Source organism: Rattus norvegicus, chromosome 20 (genome assembly GCF_021556685.1).
Source record: "Rattus norvegicus strain SHRSP/BbbUtx chromosome 20, alternate assembly SHRSP_T2T, whole genome shotgun sequence".
In the NCBI taxonomy this organism is placed as follows: domain Eukaryota; kingdom Metazoa; phylum Chordata; class Mammalia; order Rodentia; family Muridae; genus Rattus; species Rattus norvegicus.
In genome coordinates, this window is record NC_141553.1 from 31686434 (window position 1) to 31702023 (window position 15590).

At 38.9% G+C, this 15590-nt stretch overlaps 1 protein-coding gene across 8 annotated transcripts in view; it reads right to left on the reverse strand.

The window, feature by feature from the left end:
- Window positions 1-15590, reverse strand: part of Ddx50 (DExD-box helicase 50) — a 29301-nt gene that overhangs the window by 12628 nt on the left and 1083 nt on the right. For 3 of the 8 annotated variants that reach the window (XM_087597805.1, XM_087597807.1, XM_087597806.1), the window contains 8 exons: window positions 12988-13097; window positions 12368-12655; window positions 8653-8728; window positions 8134-8312; window positions 6108-6225; window positions 5811-5996; window positions 5217-5362; window positions 906-1055 (listed from right to left, as the gene is read on the reverse strand). In XM_087597805.1, the coding sequence (XP_087453931.1) occupies window positions 906-1055; window positions 5217-5362; window positions 5811-5871 (357 nt within the window). In that variant the 5' untranslated portion in view covers window positions 5872-5996; window positions 6108-6225; window positions 8134-8312; ... (1 more) ...; window positions 12368-12655; window positions 12988-13097. The remainder of the gene's footprint in view (window positions 1-905; window positions 1056-5216; window positions 5363-5810; window positions 5997-6107; window positions 6226-8133; window positions 8313-8652; window positions 8729-12367; window positions 12656-12987; window positions 13098-15590) is intronic. The other 5 variants (XM_087597808.1, XM_087597810.1, XM_087597809.1 and 2 more) reach the window with 3 other exon arrangements.

Below are 15590 nucleotides of genomic sequence, written 5' to 3' on the forward strand. Positions count from 1 at the left end.
AAGTTTAAAATATTATTGATTCTTACCAACTAAAACTGATTCTGTCAACTTTTATATTTTCTACATCATATTCCAAATGTCTTGTAAAAGGGATGGCTCATTGGGTAAGAGCATAAGCTCAAGGATTAAGTTCAACGTCAAAGAGCAATGTGAAAGACCAGGTGTAACTGACCGTGCTCAGACCTATAATACCAGTGTTGGGGGAGTATGGTGCGGACAGGTGACAGCGATCATTGAGGGAATGATGCTAACTAGCTTAGTAATTAATAGACCTGTCTCAAGTGACTAAGGTGGAAAATGATGGAGCAGGATATCTGATTTCCTCCTCTGGCCTCTTTGGGCCTGTGCATACATGCTTATATGCACATACACACAAAAATAGCATCTTAAATTTTTGCTAATGAAAACTGACAGAATTCCTAATATTATTATATACATTTTATGATGATTACTTTAAAGATTATTTTACTTTAATGCTATGTATGTGTGTCTGTGTCTAGGCATATAAAGATGAGTAGTATAGCTGCCCAAAGAGGACCCCCCGGAACTGGAGCTACAGGTTGTGAGCTTCTTTATGTGGGTGCTAGGAGTTGAACTTGGGTCCTCTGGAAGCAGTATGTACATTTAGCAGGGGAGGGATCTCTGCAGCATCTTACTATGACTTTCAGATTTCATGGGGCTAGCTCAGTGGTATAGTACTTGCCTAACATGCAGAGAGCCCTGGTTTGATTGTTAGCAGAAGGGAAAAACCTATTGTGACTTAGTATAGGAGAAAAAATTTTGCTACAATGTCAGTCTAAATTCCTCTATTTGGAAGATTGTCAATGTTGGTCTACAAAGAGCAACGTGCATTTTTGCCCAGTGATACATCTCCATTATCTAGGAAAAGCCTACAAAAAGCTTACCTGCTTTATGTGTGGATTCATGGCCATTTCAGTAACATTCTTCTTAGTCTCACAGAAGATAATAGCTCTCCCTTCAGATCCACTGTAGACCTGAAGGACATCTCCAATAACTGCTGGTCTCTGGGACCAGTGGCACTGGATAGCCAAATGCTTCAAGAAAAGGCAAAATATGTATTTTATCAAAAGTCATCTTTTAAAGAACCTGAGGATGCAAGCTCAGCTGGCAGTGTGTGTGGCTAGCATAGATTTAGTCCTGAGTCAGATCCCAGCTCTGCATAACCCAGGACTGGTGACACACATCTGGCCAATAATCTCAAGGCTAGCACAGTCTATGAGTGAAACTCAGTCCCAAACAGACAGAAGGGTTAGGGGTGTAACTGGATGGTAGACCACTTCATTAACATGCACAAGCTCTGGGGCCAATCCCTAGAGGCTGGAGAAAATGAAAATAAGTATTGTTTATATTTACCCAAGGAACAAAGTATCATGTTGTATGTATTTACAATTATATGAATATCCATAACAGTTCTAGTGACAAAGATTAGCTGTTGCCAGGGACAACTAGGAGAAGGCAGAATGGGGAATGATTCACTAAGTTCCAAGAGCTGCCTTTTGGGACAAGGAGACAGAATTGTGCTTATGGATCCTAAATATAATACTAAATGATACTGAATTATACATAAGACTGGGCCCTGAAGTCAATCTCAGCACCAAAAACTAAAATAAAATAAACTCGAGATGGACATGTATGTAATACAGTAAATACAGCATTAAGCTAGGTGTAGCCCAGTTTTTGGCTGCTATCTGGCCTTTAGGAGACTGAGACTGTTGAGCTCATCCCAGGGTACATAGCCAGATCCAACCTTAAAAGAAGATTGGAGGGCGGGACAGGGGAGGGGCTGCAATTCAAGTGGAAGCAGAAAGATCGGTTCAAGGCAATCTTTCTTTTTTTTTTTCTTTTTTTTTTTTTTTTTCGGAGCTGGGGACCGAACCCACTGAGCCAAATCCCCAACCCCTCAAGGCAATCTTTAACTACATCTAAGTTCCAGTCCCAGTTTCAAACAAACAAACAAACAAACAAACAATGAAAATAAAGTATTAACAGGATCTACATGCTAGGTCCATACACATTTAAGTATACTCACTATAAAACTCAACCTGTCTGAATGCTTACCAACCTCACAAATAAAATGTAGAGGTTAAACTGCACTCTCCTTTGTCACTCAGCTTATCCTCCATTTATGTACTGTATATGTTTGCACATGAGCACAAGCCACAGCGTATATGGAGAGAACAAGACAGAAACTTGTGAAGTCAGTTCTCTCTCTACCATGCAGGTCCCAGGAATCAAATCCAGGTCATCATCAGGTTGGCTGCAAGCACCACTTTTACCCACTGGACCAGCTCACTGGTCCTGTTATATGGGTATATATAATTTTATTTATTTGTAAGATTTATCTACTTTTATTTTATGCATGTGGATGTTTTGCCTGTCTATATGTCTGCACACCAAATGCACACAGTACAAAAGAACTCTAAGTGATCTCTCCAGTCCTCTCTCCCTGCTTTTGTTTTTGTTAGGGCTATTGTCCTACTAAGTAGCCCAGGATGTCCTGGAACTGGCTACTCAAATCTGTCTACCTATGCCTCCCCCAGCCCCCTGCCTCTCATCACCAATAATCGAATTAAAGGTATATACCACCAAGCCTGGCATTAAATATATATAAATGTGATATGGCAGTTATAGACTACCTGCAAGCAAATTAAAAAAGGATAAAGACTAAGATTTGTTTATAACAAAATCTTGTTCTTCCTCTACTTCAAAAAAAAAAGAAAGAAAGAAAGAAAGAAAAAGAACAGAGAAAGACAATCTGAATCAGACCAAACCCGCCATTTAACCAACAAGTGAAGTAACATGGCAGGGACACACTTAAGACTTTAAGATAAATCACCATTTTTTTTTTTAAACAAAAAGTACAAAGCGGGGAGGGGAAGCACACCAACAGTTCAAAATCAAGAAGTAAGGTAGTAGGATGACAAGTCATGGAGCAGCCTAGGCTACACATCAAGACACTGACCTAAAAACAAACAGCTGGGCTGGAAGTGGTGGCATACTCTTTTACTTGGTCTACAAACCAAGTTCCAGGACAGCCAGGACTACACAGAGAAATCCTATCTTGAAAAACCAAACCAACAACAAACAGCTGGGTGTGGTGGTACACACCTTCAAAACCAGCACTAGGGAGGCAGAGGCAGGCAACCTGATTCAAAGCCAGCCTGGTCTACAAAGGAGGTTCCAGACCAGACCAAGGCTAAGGTGAGATGCTTTCTCAAAAACAAAACAGGGCTGTGGAGATATCTCAGTAGTTAAAAAAGCGTATTGTTCTACCAGAGGACCCTTGGTTTAGTTCCCATCTAGCTCCAAGTCTAGAAGATTTAAGCCTTAGAAGCAAGCAAAAATTTATACAAATAAAAGGTCAAACTCAGTGTTGTTGCAAGCATGCCTGTTATCTCAAGATGTAGGAGGTGAACTCAGGGTTGGGTAAGAGGATGTGACTTAGTTGGGAGAGTGCTTATCTAGTGTGCATGAAGCCCTGGGTTCAATTCCCAGTGCTATAGACAACTAGTGTAGCAGCACTGGCCTATAATCCCAACACTTGGGAGATAAAGGCAGCAGGATCAGGAGTTAAAGGTCACCTTCTGTTAGCAAATGAGTTTGCAGCTAGCCTTAGCTGTGTGATAATGTAAAGATGGTTAGTAATACTTGAGATGCAGGAGTGAAAAATATGAGGGGGATAAAACTGGTTAAAGCCTAGAAAATAGTTTATGTGTTATGCCATTCAATCTCTGAATATGTTTGCAAATGTCTTAAATTATTCTTCACTGGTACATTTTACATTCTCATTGTAAAACCACTAACATTACAAGATACACAAACCTTCCGCTGACTATCTAGCACTGCACTGCCCCCATTTCAAGAAATAATCATGTTGGTATACATATGATTCTATATGCAGCATTCTCTAATTCGTTGTTTGCGGTGCTGGAACTGAACCCATCTGACTTGGTTTATCACTTAGATCAATTACTGCCCCGTACTCTGGGTTATCTACTGTTCTAGCCATCTGTTTGCCTATCGATGGACAAAGTGATGCAGCATATACCTTATCGTCACAAGAACTGCACACAGCACCTCTAATTCTTTCTTATACACATTCTCCATTTTCATCTCATGACGTCACATTATCAAGCTTTCTCTCAGGGTTCTTCTGACATCTGTTTAGAAAAGCCTTCCCTGGCAACTGTCTCAGGGAAGCCCACACCCATCCTCCAGTATGTCCTACTTTCTTCTTTTGTTTGTTTGTTTTTTTTTTTTTCCGGAGCTGGGTACTGAACCCAGGGCCTTGTGCTTGCTAGGCAAGCGCTCTACCACTGAGCTAAATCCCTAACCCTCCTACTTTCTTCTTGAGCACCTCCTTCCTTCTCCTGCTAAATTGTAGCTAACTAAAGCTAACTAACTCAATACTACTCAAAGGTTTGTTTTAATTACACTGTGTGTGTGTGTGTGTGTGTGTGTGTGTGTGTGTGTGTGTGTGTGTGTTTGCTTGCATACCACAGTGTATGTGTGGTGGTCAGGACAATTTGCAGAAGTCAGTTCTGTCTTTTCATTATATAGGTCTTGACTCAGGTCATCAGGCTTGGTCCTTTATCCACTCTTTACCCACTGAATCATCTCACGGATTCCAGTAATAAATACTCTTTTTCCATTAATAAGAACAGCCTTCTGTTGCATTATTTTCTTCCTTCTCTCCTTTTTTATGTATTACTGTTTTTCAGACAACTCTTCAGACTTGTCACACTGTAATTCAGGCTAACTTGTACCTCACTACATAGCCTCTGCTGACTTCAACTTAATGGGATCCTCCTGGTTCAGCCTCCTGGGTATACACCATCATACCTGGCCTCTAGAGCAATAAACACTGCTGGAATGTTTCCACAGCAGCTTTTTCATCAGGCCTTCCTTGTTACACATTCACGACACTCCTATTCATTCTACCTGTTTCTCAGTTTCAAACTATACAGAACCTTTTTTTTCCCCTTTGAGAGTTGGGAATTGAACCTACAGCCTCATAAATGCTAAGCAAGTGCAGACCATTAAGGCACGGTCTGCGGCAGTACAGTATCTCTTACTAAGGCAGGAAAAGAGGTAAGGCTTGAAGAGGTACCTCAAACTTGAGTTTAGCTTCATCAAATTTCAAAAGTAAACACCAATTAAAAAGCTAAAATCTACATGCTGGCAAAGCTACTTACTTCCACAGTGGTTGCAGCTTTTTGAGTCATTTTTCCAACAAGGTCAACCTGTTCATATCTGGATTTCATGTATTTTTTTGCAACTTTGTATACCCACTGTGGGCAAGTTGCAGAAAAAAGTAAGGTCTGAGGATTGTCTTCTGAATCTTAAACAAACAAAAAGAATTCAAATGTTTTCTTAATGTCCCATGATGCAGCCAGCTTTTAAAAATCACCCCAAGCTTCAAAACAAAACAAAAAAAATGAAAAATTATAAACTTGGGGCAAGTTTTTAACATACAAATTTCAATGCAGCTATTAAATGTCCAACAAAAAGAAAACTGAACAAGGAAGAAAAGTAAGAACTTAAAGAACAGTAATGCAAGAAATGGCTAAGATGAGTTAGTAAATCTACGTGGAAGATTACAGAATCATCAAAACAAGATTCAGAATATGCGCTATACTTTCTTTTTTAAAGAAAGGAATCCAAATAACTTTAATTTTGTTAGAATACCAGGAGACAAGGTGAAAATTTATGAAATGAATTCACAAGCTTTCCAAAAAAAAAAAAAAAAAAAAGGCAGCTGCTAATGCGCTTATTCAGCCAGGACATACCAGATTTATAGGATTCATGAATAATATCTTCAACTTGTTCAGCAAAACCTAAATCTAACATTTGATCTACTTCATCAAGTACAACATGGCGAAGCTTTGAAAGATCCAAACGGCCGCTTTGCAGATGGTCTTTGATACGTCCTGGGGTCCCAACAAGGATGTCAATACCATTCCGAATTTGATTAACTGTAAGGAAAGAAACACCAGGAATACGTTAAGAGCAAATGTATGCTTTTACATTATTTCTTTAGATTTTAAAATTAGTTCAACTTTGGACTATTGTATATATTTACTCACTCTGGCTTTGATATGATGTTCCACCATAAAAACACGCCACATTGAGTTTTCTAGTTATATCTTTGAAATCTTTGGCTACTTGATTTGCCAATTCCCTTGTTGGAGCCAAAACGAGTACCTGAGCAAGAAGTTTAAAAAGAAAGACACATCTTTTCTAAAGACTGACATAACCAACCTGAAGGGACATTTCTGTAGTGGCCGCATTTACCACAAGAACCTCACCACTAACTTCATAAGCTCTTAAAGACAGAGCTGGGGGCACTGCTAATGACAAAACAATCATCTAGCATGCAGAAACTGTGTTTTATCCCTAGCCCTAGGGTTTCGGGGGCAGAGAAAACAAATAAAAACAACAAGAAAGGTTTATATTTACTACATTTTATCCAAAGACACTTTTCTGGGTTGGAGATAGTTCAGTTAGCATGCATGGTAATGTATTCTTACAATCCTAGCATTTGGGAGGTGGAGGCAAAAGGACTGTCTTCAAATATATAGTGAAGTCAAGTCCTGCCTGGGCTAACATGAGACCTATCTCAAAAAACAAAATATGAAAGAGAGAGCACTTAATGAGGGTCCCAAGCCTCTTAAGATGATTTGTTTCCTTTGTTTCTCTCTATATCCCCTTCTTTCTATATTACTCCCCTAAAATAGTGAGAGAGAGAGAGAGAGAGAGAGAGAGAGAGAGAGAGAATATGAATGGGCACATTATCTTCTGACTGTCTAGCTCCGCTACTCAAATGTAAGGTCCATGAATACATAAGTTTCTGACGGGCACGTCACCATATTCCCTGGTGCAGTGAGCAAGTACAGAACAAGCATGCAAAACACATCTGTCAGAGTAAAGACAGTTCACACACTGAGTGCTTATGCACTTTATGAAGTAGTAAATTTGACCAGTGAATTAGTGAATTTTCTCTTGAAAAACAGATGAGGTGGCATTAGTATCCCAATTTCATCACAGACATGGAACTTGAGTCACAGTGAGGCTGTAAGCCTTGCCTAAGAACCAATAGCTAGAATTGGTGGAGCCATGATCTCAGAAACACCTTCTAACAGACTAAGGCAGGTGCAGCTATCTCCCATCTGCATTACCTGCAATTGTGTAAAGACTACTGCATTACCTGCAAATTTCAACCAAGAAAAACGATTTATCCCATAAGCCAACACAGCCCACCTGATGTGGGATAGTGGATCCCAAGCCAGTCTGATGTCACCCTGCTCACACACATGTGAATCTGCTCTCATAGAGTAACATGAGGAATATTTAAAAGCACAAACATACCTGTTCAAGTCATTATGATGACTTTTCTTCTTCACTGTTATAAACCTTAAAGTGCACACAGGTTCTAAAAATGTCAAATTTTAGACTAGAATTTTACTAGTTCCCTCTGTTGATTTTTACTATTAATAAGTTAAAACATATTTCTAGTACCTAATAACAGGATATCACTGATGTAATATAGTCAACCTGTGAAATAATACTAAATATTTACTGAATCGCCAAGTGAATACCTCATTAGAAAATTCATTATTAAAAAGCAAAGGTCAAGGATGAGGAGAAAAGTTACCAAATATACTAAATATAAATACTTCTATAAAGTAAAATGACTTCATAATACAAAGTTATGGAAGACATCTAAACATCCAGAGATACTAAATTTGTGCTTATTAACTAATCTTCTTTAGCTTTGCTTAAAATTTTCCTATCTGAAGAACAATCAAAATTTGACCTTATGAAAAAGGAGCAATGACTGTGTAAGGGAAAGGATATAGCTGACTTTGAGCCTAGTTTAATCCTTTCAGAGTCTGGCATACAGCTCAGTGGGAAAGCATGAGCTCAGCATGCAAAAGGTCCTGGGTTGGATCCCAGCACCAAAAAAACAAAAAAACAAAAAAAAAAAAAAAAAAAAAAAAACCAAACCCAAAAAAAAATCAAAAACCAAACCCAAAAGATTACTAAAGATTACTATTGTTCCTGTCCCTCTTCAATGATTTTAGGAGCTTTTACTCCCTTAATAACCGTTACCTTTGGTGAGCGGCTTTTTTTAATTGTTTCTTGATTTCTTTGGAGCCTTTCAATCAAGGGTATGGCAAAAGAGAATGTCTTTCCTGTTCCTGTCCGGGCTTGAGCAATTAAGTCTTTTCCTTCATAGACAGGGCCAAAGGTTTTAACTTGAATAGGAAAGAGATATGTTACCCCTCGACCTGTAAAATGAGATTTCATTACAATTTGTGACTAGCATTAGGAGAAAATAAATTCATTTGAAAATGACAGTCCTTATTCCTCCATGACTGCCTATGGCCACACTACTTAGTAACATTTACAGTTATTCCTACCCCAAACAGGAATTAGAATGAAACTGGTCTAATTTGACAAACACATGTAATTCTTTTAGTTAAAACAAATCAGAACAAAGAAAAGAATGATGTAGAAATAACTGCAATTAAAAAGAGGGACTATTTATCTTTGTACTCTCCTTTTTGTCAGAAAAGGCACCAAAGTCGTATAAAATCAGAAGCACATTTTTCATGAAACTTACAGTACCTTTCAGAAGCTTTATGGTCTCCTCAGAAATGGAGAAATTAGAGAAGGCTCCTTCCTTTTGCTCACGTGTTAGAGTCTGTCAAAATGAAACCAAAATTCTAAATACTATAGTTCACATTACTTTTTAATCATTTTGAGGGGCAAAGAGAAGGCTTCTCAGTCTGTGTCTCGTATAGCCTGGGCTACTCTCAAACACACTATGCAGCAAAGGATGGTCCTCAATTCTGATTGCCTACACCTCTGGACTACTGTGATCTCAGCTGTACCCGACTAAGTATTTCTATAAGTAGCAAACTTAATTTTTTTATGTGTACACACACACACACACACACACACACACACACACACACACACACCCCTCTCACTCACTCACGGCTGTTCTGGAATTTGCCAGGGTTGCCTCAAACTCTATAGAGATCACATGCCTCTGCTTCCCAAGTATCAGAATTAAAAACATACACCACCATGCCCAATCCCATAAAATAGCTTCAAAATAGATATTCATCCTTTAGTGTCTTTGAGGCCAGAAAGGGCATCAGGTCTCCTAGACTCACAGAACTTGAGTAGTAGGCAGTTGTGAGCTGACCAGTGTGGGTGCTGAAAACTGAACATGGGTCCTCTAGGAGCAGCATGTACTCTTGACCACAAAGCCATTTTTCTACTCTCCCAAACTCACCTCAACCCCAAGGCAGGGTTTCACTCTGTAGACCAGGCTGACCTTGAACTCACAGATCCACCTGCATCTACCTCCTGGGTACTGAAATTATGCCACCACATCTGGCTAGTCCCACCCCCCTTTTTTCCTTTTTGATTTTTTGATGGAATCTGCTAGATGTCTCTATGATCTTATTCAAATGATCTTGCAAAACCAGGAAAAGCTATTTCCACTATTGATGCATATCATATTACTGGTCGTGTGTGTGTGTGTGTGTGTGCACAGACACATGTTTGTATAATTTTAATTCTGTTTTGTTTTTGTTCTTTGAGACAAGATCTCTCTACATAGCCCTGGCTGGTGTAGAACTCACTTGAGGACCAGGCTGGCTTCAAACTCAGAGATCCATCTGCCTCTGCCTTTCCATTGCAGAGATTAAAGGCATACGCTACCAACCTGGCTATAATTTGAATTTTTGGAACCTTCAGTTATTCCCTATTTGTACAAGAGTAATGGACTAAATTTAAATACATAAGTTCTTAAAATAAAATTGTCCTCAAGTTTCAATTTGAAAATAACCACCAAAAAAACAAAAAAAAACAAGAAAAAAAAAAAAAACAAAAAAACCCCACCACCACCACCACAAAAAAAAAAAAAAAAAAAAAAACCTACATGATTATGACTATAGAAACTAGTAAGTTATGCTCTAAGTAATAAAACTGGGGTCTAGGGTCCTTTTAAGGCATTCATAGAGTACACATACAGGTAGGCCAGACACTCACACATGTAAAAATTTTTAAAAAATTTGCTAGTGGCACATACCTTTAATCTTAGCACTTGGGAGGCAGAGGCAGGTGGATCTCTTTGAATTTGAGGCTAATCCCGGGTCTGCAAAATGAGTGCCAAGACTGTTCCACTAAGAAACCCTGTCCCTAAAAATAAAAATTTTAAAAAAGGTCCTTTTAAAAATTGGAAAAATATTACATAAATTGTTTTATAATTTCACTTAGCAAAATACACTATCTTTCTAACATTCCTGTGTACTCTTGGAATAGCTGTGTTCTACTGCATAGACAGCATATTTAACTAAGAGCTCATTATTAGAATGTAGGGTATTTAGACTTTTTGCTATGATCATTATTATACTTAATTTATGTAGCTTTGTACAAGCATAATCATACCCTTAGCATAAATTACTAAAAGCAAAAATTTCTGAAATCTAGTATGATCAGAGCAAAATAACCAAGGCTTGAAATACAGCTAAGCACTTAACAAATTCTGCTCTGGAGAGGACCTCAGTTTAGTTTGAAGCTCCATGCTAGGTGGCTCACAATACCTTTAACTACAGGTATTGCTCTGAAGACCCTCTTCTGGCTTCCCTGGACACCAACACCCATGTGGCATGCATATGCATACACACATACACATACACAAATAAACAGTTTAGTCTTAATACACTGCCTTAGGCAAATTTCAAGAAACCCAGGAACAAAACATTTTCTACTAGCAAAACAGATTTGTAGGCCCTTACTAAATTCAATTAACATTTGTGCTTCTTGGCAAATAAATTTACAAGTAGAAAAACATAGGACATCAATACAAAGAGTCTTTCTACAATCATCCATGGTTCTCACTGACCTGATTATCCCAGGGTTTGATCCCTAATGTGGACTTAAATTACTAGCTATTATCAGATCTGAAGATTATACGGTTTTATCAAAGAAAGAATCCAGGCACAATAGTGCCTGCCTTTAATACTCAGGAAAGCATAGGCTGAGTTCCCAGAATCCATGTGGCAGGTCAGAACCATCTGTAACTCTAGTTCCAGGAGTTCTTACACCCTTTTCTGGCCTCAATACACATCAAAAATGCACATATCTATATACAAAGAAAACATTCATACACTTAAGAGGGAAAAAAAGTTGTTTTAAAAAGAAAGTATTCTGGGCTGGAGAGATGGCTCAATGGTTAAGAGCATTGACTGCTCTTCCAGAGGTCCTGAGTTCAATTCCCAGCAACCACATGGTGGCTCACAACCATCTGTAATGGGATCCGATGCCCTCTTCTGGTGTATCTGAAGACAGCGACAGTGTGCTCATATACATAAAATAAATAAATCTTAAAAAAAAGAGGAAAGTATTCTAAAAGATACAGCAGATATAAGCCCAGCACAACTGGGCAAGGTGGCACTTGGTCTCAAGAAATAAAAACAAGGGGTTGGGGATTTGGCTCAGTGGCAGAGCGCTTGCCTAGGAAGCACAAGGCCCTGGGTTCGGTCCCCAGCTCCGGAAAAAAAAAAAAAAAAAAAAAAAAAACCTCTCCACGGTGATATGAACCTGTAACCTGAGCACTGGGAAAACAGTGATAAGAGGGTAAAGACTAGGGCTGGAGAGATGGCTCAGTGGTTAAGAGCACTGACTGCTCATCCAGAGGTCCTGAGTCCAATTCCCAGCAACCACATGGTGGCTCACAACCATCTGTAATGGAACTTGATGCCCTCTTCTGGTGTCTGAAGACAATGACAATGTACCATGTACTTACATAAAACAAATAAATAAATCTTAAAAAAAAGGGGGGGGGAGCAAAGACTCAGCTCTCTGGGAAGTCTGAGACTAGCCTGGGCTACTATAATGAGACCCCATCTCAAACAAATGAATAAACACAACTACAGTAGGTCTTGGAGTAGAGTCTACTTATATCCCAAAATTTAATATCCAGAGAAATTCTATCTCAAGAAAGATAAAACAAAAGAGCTGGGGTGGTAGCAAGTTGGTTCAGTGAAAGGTAGCTGCTGCCAAGCTTAATGTGAGTCACTACATGGCAGAAGGGAAAACGACTCCTGCAAATTATACTCTGACCTCTACACACAAAGACAATGTTTATTAAGAAAAAGACAGCATAATGAGAGAAACAAGGGCCAAAGGGAAAGGCTCAGGTTTCAGCCATACGGGTCCTATGGTTCAAATAAGAACACTAGCCACTAAGCAGAGACTAGCACACAATCAAATCCAATGAACTCACAGATCAAAGACACCACATGCAACACAGTATGCCACGTACCTCATCTGCTTTATCACTTGACTTGTGAGAGTTTTCTGAGGATGACACTCGTTTAGACCTTTTCTCATACTCATCCACATCTCCATTTGGCAGGTCTTTTCTTCTTGACTTATGAGATGGGGAAAATTCATCTGAAAATCTAAGTCCTTCTTTGGTGTCTCCATTTAGCTTCTCTCTCGTTTTAGCTTTTTTGGGCTTGGGAGCATCCAGGTCATCTGTAACACCATTTTCTCTTGTTTCTGTTCTCTCCTCTGATTCAGAATGGTGCCTTGACTTCCTTCTATCATTCTGTAGACAAAAAGAAACAGTGACAAGCTCTCCTTCTAAGATCCCAAAGAAGCTCAAATATGACTCCCCAACCAGCTAAGCTCAACCTACAGTTACACCCAACACTCTACCTGCAAGAAATCCAGACTGGTTAGTAATGCCGAAGTCTGCATCTTACCTGCTTCTATTTTTCAAGATTCAGTCTCTAGAACATTTCTAAGCCCATCTGAATATTTTTAGGACAGTAAATAGTTCCTCCTCAGGAAAAAAACAAAGCCTCAAAATTATAAATAAAAATACAAATTAAAACTTCTAACATCTCCAAAAGGGTAAAAAATGTATTGAGTACCTACCCATTATTGTGTAATGTTTTCGTCTTATCTTGTTTTAATCTTCATAACAACCCTATCAGGGAAGTACAGGTCCATAATCCCTTATCCGAAATTCCGAAATCCATAAAGCTCTGAAAACCGAAAGTGTTTTTGTAACTTATATGGAGATAGAACCTTATCTGACCTGAATTCACTTGATGGCAAATTTAACTACAACCAATGTGAAGCAACTTACTGTCTTTACTCATCCCGTTTAGTACGACCATCCATGTTACACTGAAGCTGCAGGTCCCCACCCTTCTAGCGCTTTCCAGCCTATGAGATTTAAATGCATCTAGCTCCAATGATTTTGGATAAGGGATGGTGAACCTGTATTATCTTTGCCATTTTAAGATGAAGAAACAGAATTGGTTCTAAAGGCTACTCTGCAGGTGGAAGTGGAAGGGATGGAATGCAGCCCTGTCTGACCTGAAAGTCTATGTGCTTTTCACAACACGTGTCTTCCTTGAATTATTTGTTCTGTTTCGAGACAAGGGCTCATGTAGCGCAGAATGGCCTGAAACACCTGATCTGCCTGCCTCCACCTCCAAGTGCATGAATACTAGTTAGTAGACATAGCTCTCCTTGAAAACAACTGATAGCTCAAGAAAAATCAAAAGTCATTCACGCAAACCAATTGTTATACTTCCATGAAGGACTATAGCACTGAAAATAAGCTGTGTTTAACACAACAACAAAAAGTCACACACCAATGCACTACTCCATAACTTCAATTCTAAAATGCAAAAATAAGATTATAAAGATGGCCCAGCAGTTAAGAGCATTGTCTTCTCTTTCAAAGTACTCAGGTTCAAACCCAGCACCCACATGGTAGCTCTAGGGGATATGAGAGCTTCTTGTGGTCTCAGAGGACATGGTACACACACACACACTCACTCACACATACTCTCTCTCTCTTTCTTTCTTTCTCTCTCTCTCTCTCTCTCTCTCTCTCTCTCTCTCTCTCTCTCTCACACACACACACACACTCACTCACACACACAGGCAAAATACCCATACACACGAAAAGTTTTCGTTTTTAAAATACCAAACTGGAGACAAGTTGGTTTTTTATTTAGACCACAAAAAATGATTTGAAAACTTGGTCCTTTAGAATCACTTGGTCAAATAAATCACTTGCCTCAGGGCTATCTAGTAAATTAGACAGCAGTACTTCATTTCACTAAAAACTATAAGCACCAAAGTTCCAAGTTTCACAATGCTGGAACAATTTTTGAAGTTCTTTAGCATAAATTTTTCACTCATAAATAGTATGGAATATGTAAAAAGTCTTTTAAAATATACATCATTTGATCTTTACTTAACTGCACTAGTCCACAGCTCCCTAAAGTAGAATAAGTCCTAAAGAAAAACAGGATTATAGAGTCATCCATGCACTTTGGATTGCTTCAGGGCCCTGCACTTTAGGGAGATGATAGAGCAAGTCAATGTCACACCTCTGTGTGCAAACCCTGTGTCATCCTAGAGTGCTAAGAGCTAACATTACTCCCTACTGGAGCTCAAACCTGACAGCCTCCTGTTTCCTGAGCTCTGTTCCGCCTATCTCTTAGCTCTCAACCTTATTGAGTATATTCTTCTCACCCTTATGTAGAAGCTCAAGACTGTGTCAACACACACTTCTGGACTCTCATTTTCATGCTTTCTCTAAGAACCTGAATTCCCTATCTCAACATAGCCACTCTAGAATTATTTTCATCTCAATGCCAGCGTTAGCCTAATATTCTATTTCTGCTATTTGGTTTTCCATTCCATTTCCAAATGTCTATTTCTCTGTCATGAAGAGCAATTAACAAGTATAATATTTCTGGAGAATTTACAATATGAAAGCTTCCATCATGTAAGAACATAGTGAAATGTAGGGATACACAAAGATACGAATCTTTGGAAACTATTTCAGGACATATAAAGAAGAGTTAACTTTACAAGGAGCACATAAAAATACCAATCACAAAGATAACAGTGGGACAAGCCCTCAAAGGCAAATGAGATTACTGTACACTGGTCTGGTTAGAAAAAAATCATTACTTAGACCTTGTCAGAAGCAGGATTTAAGTTGAAAGGAAAACTGAGTTTCTAAAGATGAACTAAAATTAAAGTAACTGCTAGGAGATTACAGTTATAATCTACCCTAGAAGCCTACAGTAGTAAAATTCAAGGGCTTGAATTCAAAGGGGCAAAGAGCTTCAGCTTGGGAAGATGAAAAGGTTCTTAGAGTTCATGGTGGCCATGACAGCACAATCCTATCACATTTAACGACACTTTAAGTTATACACTTAAAAATGGTATTAAAAAAAACAAACGTTAGGCTATAGTGGAGTTTAAACCCCAGCACTGAAAATCAGAACTCTCAAAAAGTAAATTCCAAATTTAGTACATTCTACAAAACCAGAAAAAAGAGTTAGGAATAGAGTCCAACGCTGGGCATTTGTCAGGCATGCCAGTGGCCCCCACTTCATGGGAAGGTGGCAAGAAAGGGAAGGAAGGGACATAGGTGGTAAATTTAAAATTTACCTTGGTGGTAAGTCCTAGGGGTGTTCCCTCATCTCTAGCGCTCTACAGAGTAA